Source organism: Callospermophilus lateralis, chromosome 1, assembly GCF_048772815.1.
Source record: "Callospermophilus lateralis isolate mCalLat2 chromosome 1, mCalLat2.hap1, whole genome shotgun sequence".
Classification (NCBI taxonomy): Eukaryota; Metazoa; Chordata; class Mammalia; order Rodentia; family Sciuridae; genus Callospermophilus; species Callospermophilus lateralis.
This window is the reverse complement of record NC_135305.1, coordinates 17,535,880-17,544,290: the sequence shown is the minus strand read 5'-3', so window position 1 is coordinate 17,544,290 and position 8,411 is coordinate 17,535,880. Positions and strand designations below refer to the sequence as shown.

General features: G+C 40.4%; 1 protein-coding gene across 2 annotated transcripts in view; it reads right to left on the bottom strand.

The window, feature by feature from the left end:
• Positions 1-782: 782 nt before the first annotated feature.
• Dgki (diacylglycerol kinase iota) overlaps positions 783-8,411 on the bottom strand; it is a 404,075-nt gene continuing 396,446 nt past the window's right edge. For both annotated transcript variants that reach the window (XM_076860225.2, XM_076860226.2), the window contains 3 exons: positions 6,539-6,575; positions 5,065-5,164; positions 783-899 (listed from right to left, as the gene is read on the bottom strand). In XM_076860225.2, the coding sequence (XP_076716340.2) occupies positions 783-899; positions 5,065-5,164; positions 6,539-6,575 (254 nt within the window). The remainder of the gene's footprint in view (positions 900-5,064; positions 5,165-6,538; positions 6,576-8,411) is intronic.

Below are 8,411 nucleotides of genomic sequence, written 5' to 3'. Positions count from 1 at the left end.
GTACAAACAGCCCAAGCTGAACCCGTCCTGCATGGCTATCGGCAAACAGCCCAGCTGCCTGGGCCGACCCCTGGGTGACCTCTCTGAGGTACCTCTGAGCACAGACAGCTCCCATGCCACCTCACCAGGCCTCAGAGATTAGCCCACAAGTTGACGTTATCCATGTGGCACTTTCCAGCTCCTATAGGATGAAACAGGAGGGGGAAGGGGAGGGCATGCAAAGAGTCACTAAGTAGTCTCGGTATCTTTAGTCTTGGAAATGGAAGTGGTTTTATAGTAATATTTCTGCAGAACAGCCAGAGGGGTTTTAAAAGACCTTCAGACAGTCTTGTGGTCTTCAAAGACTGCATGGAAAGAGAAGAGATATCATATTTTTTTAAGTTGATGGTAATTACAGTAGAATTGTGTGGGACGGACGGGGGAAAGATGAAAATGCATGGGGGAGGAGGGAGCAGTGCCTTTTATACAAACATCCTTTGAATCTGTAAAATAAATTATACAGGTGAACACAGAAGTTCATGCTACTTGCTGGAAGCAATAAGGATCAAATTTTGTGGAACTTGCATTCCACAAATCTCCAGGTAGCCTGCCTCCTTCTCACTGGGCTATCATGTTCTGTTGTACATCTTGGTAGCCCTTAAAAACTGGTGGCATGGTCTCAGATATTCTTGCAGGAGACAGACAGATACATGGATTCCATCAGCTTCTTCCAGGGGAGCTGCCCAACTGCCAGCAGGGCACAGGTGATTTGCTCACTCATCCTCTTGGCCCATCTACCAGGGTCAAACAGCAGTTTCCAGGTCCTCATGGCCAAGGATCTTATAGTTTTGGCGGCTTTCGAGGTAAGCAGCCAACTCTGGGTCCCCAGCCTGCTGTGCTCTGTCTTGAGGCGTCTTACCCTAGAGGTGGCAGTGAGAAGGAGAGAGACACAAATACTTGGAGTGAGATAAAATGCATATGTTATCAGAGAAACAGAGCTCCCCCCGACCCAGGGGGGAGGGGGTTACTCACTAATAAAGATCTTCCCATGTTTGCCCTGTTCTAGTTTACAAGACACTTTCAAATCTATTATCTTATCATAGCATTATATCCAACTTGTGAGATTGGCAAATTAAAGAGTGTATCATTTTTGAGAGGTTAAATTGGCAAATTAAAGAGTGTATCATTTTTGAGAGGTTAAATCTCGGAAAACAGAAGTCTGCAGAGTTTTACAGAGAGAGAAACAGAGAGAGTGGCCCAGTGACTGTAGGGACACAGACCCTTCTTAGAAAGGGAGAGATAAAACAGCATTAAAAAACAGGAAGTGAGCACTCTTATTTCTAGTTTAGATTCTATTATATTAAACTCTAGGAACTGACAAGCTGAAGCTGAGAGAAAGGGCTACTCACAAATAATCTGAAAGGTTTTCTTTGCTGGTTTCAGTCTTCAGTTAAGTTATGCCCAATTTATAATTAACTACCTGAATTGCTCCAAAATGAATTAATTTCTGAATATAAAATGATGGATATTGATTAAGGGAATGTTGGAAAAGTAAAAAAAAAAAGCATAAATAATAAAATAACAATCACCAATCATTGCACTAAAATAGGAAAACCAGTTTTCATCTTCTGTAAGTTTTTTTTATCATTTTTTATCATTTTCTCTACCTCTATGCATAATTTTCTTTATAAAAATAAAACTCTACTTTGCCTATATGCTGTTATATAACTTATTTCACTTAATAATACATCATGATTTTGTCATTACATCTTCAAAATATTTTAAATTATTACATAATTTCTTATAGCCTACTATAATGCTTTTTGTATATCTGTATATATACACCAAGCATTTGTATTTATGTTTGAATTTTTTTTTTTTTTGCACCAGGAATTGAACACAGGGGTGTTTAACTACTGAGACAAATCCCCAGTCCTTTTTAAATATATTTTATTTAAAGACAGGGTCTTGCTAAGTTTCTTAGGACCTTACTAAGCTACTGAGGCTTTGAACTTGTGATCCTTCTGCTTCAGCCTCCCAAGCCACTGGGATTACAGATGTGCACCACCATATCTGGCTGTTTGAGAATTTTTTTTAAAATGAGTCTGGTGAGTACAAGTCTGCACTAAAGGGAGGCAGTGTGTCCATTTTTTTGAATGCCTACTTAATGTCCCTTGAAGTTTTCTAAACTTTTATTCAATTATATTATTTTATCTATTTAAAAAGTCATATCAAGTTCTAAGGAAAAGGTACATTCATGATCATTACACCAAAGAAATGGTTCCATGTATAAATGCACATGACTTCAAAAACAATTATTAAAGGCTGGGTGCAGTGATGTATGCCTGTAATCCCAGTGGCTTGGGAGGCTGAGGCCGGAGGATCAAAAGTTCAAAGCCAGCCTCAGCAACTTAGTGAGGCTCTAAGCAACTCAACAAAACCCTGTCTCAAAAAAAGGGCTGGGGATTGGCTCAGTGGTTAAGTGCCCCTGAGTTCAATCCCTGGTACCAATAATAATAAGAATAATAATCAGTAAAGAGTTTCATCTTTGTCTTCATCTCAGGTACCCCAGTGAGTACCACAAACCTCAACCTGCTTCAAGTAGCACACAAAGGTATGTAAGTAGAGGATTTAAGAACAGTAATGATGGCTCAGGAATCACTCTAAAACTTTAGAATTTAGCATTTAACCACTAGCTTAAGGTTCCCATAGTAATTCCTGTTCCATTTAGTGGGACTCCAAATTGATTTTTAAGGAACTTTTCTCTAATAAGAGAAATTCCTGGGACATTACTTCTTCCTAAATAATTCTAGAAGAAGATCAAGTTGTAATTATCATGTTCAGTGTTCTAGCACTATGTTCTAGCATTAAGTTACAGAATGCCTAAATTAAAGATCCTTAAAAGGAATGAAGCAGAGCTGTATTACTTACCCTAGAACATAATGTGGAGTGAAAACTCATGTTACACAATATGGCATATATAGTATCACTTCACCCAATTTAAAAGAAATGGAAGAAAAATAGACAGATATATAAAGAGAGATCACTAAAAGTTTTATTGGATTCAGGTCTAGGTTGTGGGATCCTTAGTGATTTTTGCTTTTGTCGTGTGTGTGCGTGTGTGTGTGTTTTCTATAGTATTAGTTTTCTGTGTGAGAATGTTCTGTATTTATAGTCATAAAAATAATGAAGTTATTTGCATTTTGAAAAAGCACACATATACAAGACACAAAATTAGAAAAAATCCCAGAGAACCTGAGTCCACTTAACTGATGAAGAAAATAGAAAAATAAAAAGGGCAACCTGCTCACAGGCCAAGTCTCCTGAGTCCCAGTTTGTCCTTTATTTCATGTGTCTCCTTTTATTTTTTATTTTTTAATAAATAAGTAGAAAACTAGCCTTTGTGTGATAGATGGGCAGCTAACCTGCATGCTCTGAGTGGCCCCAGGCCAACCCCACCCAACAGGGACTGTCTAATCCTGCCTACAATGTGCATGTGCCTCAGGTAGGTTAACCATCAAAGCCTCTGATACAAAGGTCATCTGGAGCATATCATATTGAGCAATTATCTGCCATTTGAAATAACATACTAAATTGGCTAGCCAGATGAGTAACTGACCAACTAGAAACCGGGACACAGCTCAAGTGTATTTGAAATGCTTAAAGCAGAATTGATGCAGCAAGAGGGCAAGAATACTGGTGTGTTGCCTGGAAACTGCAGGATTCCTAACAACCCAACCAGCTCAGAAAGGAAAGAGGTCTACTCAGGAGACTGTTATTTCACAATGCCTGCTAAAGTCTGAGCAATTTCTAGGGCAAAAACTGCACATATGCAGTCTCTACTTAAATTAAGTCTAGTGGAGCTGAAATCATTGATTAAACTTCTAAGTTAAATATGTGTCATGGCTACAGTTAGTTACTCAAAATCCAAATTACTCAGTGCTTGCTTAATGAAAGCCTCATCTATACATTAAAATTCTTCTCTGCAACTCTAGGGTAAGTGGTTGGCCATTCCTTGGAGTCTACCCAGGGTACTTTAAAACTCTCAGAGCTTATCAGGATTCTTTATAGGGTTGATCTTCTGTAGAAACACCACCCCCCAGGCTCAGTCCAAGTTCAACTCTATTAGACTTCAACTGCACCTTTACTTCATCTCTCCGCACCCTTTCTCTTCGGTGTTCTCACTACCTTCAAGATACCCATACACTCTAAATCCAGATTTATATAATTCTGGCTGCAAAGAAATCCATCACGTTTCAAGCTACACTGCCTCAGGGTGAGGCAACAAAACAGATTACACAAACTGAGCATGAAAACCAACTTTGTTGTCACATCATCCTTCTGGGACAGTAGGGTATTCTGTCACCAAATGAAAAAAGCCAATCTGCTAAAACAACACTAGGCTGAATGTTCAAAGAGGAAGTCCAAGGGCACACTCAACTTCCTTTAAGGTTCAGTTTCTGTACCAACAGTAATTCCCAACCTATCTAATTTCTAGATTAACTTTTAGGGAATACTATAAAGCCACAAATAGAAAGAAATGTTCAAAAATGAAAGAAAAATAGAGAACCTCAGAAATACAGCAGATTTAAGTCTGTAACCATCTCAAAGCTGGGAACCAAGCTCCAAAGAGCCAACAGGTAATCACTTTGGCATCCATGTAAGGAGCCACATAAAGAACAGATTTTAAATGGCATCGGATTCAGTACTGAAAGAGAAATCCCAAAGGAACTTCTCATTATCCAGGCCAATGTTTTTGAACATAGTCCTGACCCCTTTCCTGGGGCTTTGGATCTCCCCTCCCCACAATTTGCCTGCTGGAGTTCAACAAACAACCCCCAAGTCCCAAGGCCAGCACATTGAGAGGTTTATAAAGTGCCACAGGCAAGCAACACCCGCCCTTTGTGCTTATGCATTTAAAATGCACTTTCTCCAAAGGAAGCACTCTATTTTTTCCTCCTTTTTCCAAAGCCCCAGGCACTTCCATAAGCACAGAAAGGATGCCTGTGCTAGGGGCTCCAGCGAAGGCAACAGTGGCCACGATCCCAAGGGAGGGAGGATGTTTGCACTCGCTCATCCAGTTACCTTGGAGTCCGTCTTTCTCAGAGATGCTCCTGCATCCACCAGAAGCTGGCACACAGCCCGGTTCCGCTGGCAGGCAGCCTTATGCAGTGCAGTCTCACCCCTAAATCAAAGATGAAATGGGAAGCACTCATAAAGGCATCGGGGACAGGCTTGGGGGTGGAGGGGGGGCAGAATGGTGAAGGGAATTATCCTACCCCCTACCATAATGCTGCTGTCCTGTGCTCCTCAGCCTTTTCCCCTTAGGTCAGCTGATATCAGGGCTGTGGGAAGTTCCTGGGAAGGTGATCTAGGGGGTGCCTAAAACTTGACTTTCTCATTGATTGACCATCATATCATATCTAGTTCCATTGGTTAACTAGGCTTAGTAATTTTTTTAAAATAGTTTGTTAGTTTTTAAAAATTTTCTATGCTGCTTGACTTAGCATATGCTTGATGGTGTTATCAAATAGAATAATTGCATAGATTTGTCTGCACACCCAAAATAATTCCCTCTGTGTCTCTGTTTGGGCAGAGCATGAAAGGTACTGGGTGAAGTGCCCAGGGAGCAGCATGAAAGGCCACCACTTTTCTGTGGCATCTCAGAATGCTTGATTGACCCTACTTGGCCTTCAAAAGAATATCTCCAGAAAACCTGACTTGAAAGAACCAGATTGGCCTCCACTCTGCTCAGGCCACTTTGGGTTCTGTGTGAGTGGCAGGCAGAAGGAGGGGTAGCCTCAGAGGGTATGTGGGAGGCTCAGTGAGATTTTCAGGGGCCCAAGATCTCCAAGCAGGAAGCAGGTCTAAGACCAGCCTCTGGGAGGGCATAGTGATAGACTTGCCTCTATCTGTGACAGGCAGTCTAGGGAGGAATATATTCCCATTCTGAGTTCCAAAGTAAAAAGATGTTTAATGCCATAGAGTTTCATTAAAAAAAAAAAAATCAAATGCAACCCATAGAAAAGGCAAACTGGGGTTAGTGGCAGCAGAACTCACAACAGTGCCAAAGGGACATGCTGTGTGTACCAGCTCTACAGAGCAATGGTGGCTTCTAGTAACTCACAGCTGAAACCCCACCCCCTGGTCCTCCATTCTATTCAATCCCACTTTTGCTCTCTACCTATTTAGCTGCTCATCAACTAATTCTCTCCATCCCACTCATCTTTATTCTACCAGGTTTATATAGAGAGAGGTAAATGCATTTATTGACGATTCTCAGCAGTTCAAGATGCTCCAGTGTAAAAGCACCTTGTTTCTAGGAAGCTCTCATTGATGACTAGCATTGTCTATGCATGTAGTCACGATGACATATCATCAATTTTTATCATAAATTTTTTTATTCAGATTAGCCCTGCCTGCACAGTTATAAATACAGTTGATAGTGGACCTTTAATCAATGAAATTAAAATTACCTCATATGCCTTAGATTTTAATCTTCTCCTAGAAATGTTCTGAAGAAAATAATCTAGACTATGCAATGAAAGGCAACACTCACGTTTCACTGTCTGCCATGTCCAGTAGTTCAGAAGGTCCTAGAAAAGAAGAAAGCAAGATGCCCATCAAAAATAAGCTCCAAAGTAAACATTAACAGAGAAACTATAGTCACAGAATTAAAATGCCATAGAAAGGTGAATTTTAACGGAGTCATTTGGTGATAGGAATAATAAGACAAAAAGAAAACAAACAAAAAAAGAATTCTTCTACCTCTTGATCATTGATCTCCCAATCTGGAGTCAATAACGGATAGAATGGGAAATGCAAAAGATGAGACGGTCTCTGCTGTCCAAAGACCTTCAATCAAGTTGAAGAAATAAAATTAATTGGAGCAGAGGAGGTGAAGAATGGTTAGGTGGCTGCCCAGGGAGACAACAGCCAATCAAGTGGGCTACCAGGACTGTTTCTCATTCTCCAGCTACAGGATGTATTTCAGGGACCTCCCATGGTACCATGTGACAACTGCAAACACTGCACACATCATCTGGTCCAGTGTCTTCATATTAGAAAAAGGCTAAAGTCTTACTTTTTGTGAAATTTCCCTTCTAAAAACTGGAAGAAATATTACGCATACCCATAAATAGTTATAAACACATCATTAGAAATTGAAATACACATGAGTTTGTCTTTGGTTGGTGCTTTATTTACTAATTCTCACATCCAGTCTGAATACACTGCTTGGAATGTTCACTGTTCTGCCTTCTGACCACTGCTTCCCTCCTTGCAATCCCTTATCCTTCATTCTAGAGCCCCTTTTCCTACACTAAGTCCCCTAAGACCCCACTGCACATATTGCATTGAACACCCTGCCTACATGACTCTCTTTTCACATGCTGACCCTGTGGCTCAAACTTGAGTTGGGAAGTATGACTTATCATCTAACTTGGGATCATCCAAGGTCAATGGGGATATGGCATTACTTTACTAAGCACGAGACTTGAGTAAGGATTTTCAAATTACCTACTGATTTGCCTCTCAATCTAGACTCCAGTAAATTTGTGGAAGATTTAGCCTGTGCTTTCCCCATCACTGTGTCCTTCTTAATACCCAACATAGAGTCTGGTGCCACGCTGATGCTTAAATATTTGGCTGAATGAATGAATAAACATGGCAGGAAGTACCAAATACAGTTTTAGGTACTGGGCATGTTACAATCCTTGGGATTTGTCTTTGTATTGGTGGAGATCATTATTACTGCAAATTAACTTACTTTGCATAATGTAAGAAATTTGGGGGGAAGATATTCTAAGTTTCTAACCATGAATTTGCCAAAGAAATGACTGTGATATCATTGAATTTCTAAGTTCTGTTCATCCCGGAGCTAAATCATCTGGACCTCATCGCTTTCACATCTGCTCTTCATTGGAGTGAGGTGAATCTTAAGAAATTTTAAGGAACATGGGGGATGCTACATAGAGCCTCGGGCATACTAGCTAGGTAAGCACTCTACTGCTGAGCCACATCCCAGCCTCCTCCTGGTTTCTCCCTCTCTCCTTCCCTTACTCCCTCCTCTTTTTACTTTTTATTCTAGTTGACAAGTAGACTTCCTAACAGGTGTCTGCTTGGAATGTAATTACATGAAGAAAGTGTTATTTAAAAATAAAATTGTCTTTTATCACCTGGATTTCCAAGTTTCCGTCTATCATCTACTGTTCATTCCCAAGTACGTGATGAAGTTTATAGGCTTACACTGGGAACACCCCTTCCTTCATTGGTTCTTTAAGTTTCATTTATTCACGTCAGCTGAACTCATAAGGGCACAACTGATAGTGCATTTCTCAGATTTCTAAATCTGGGAGCTTGATCCCCTACTCTCCCTACCCACAATAGCCTTTCTTTTTCTAATTTCATACCCAAACCCAACACATTTTTCA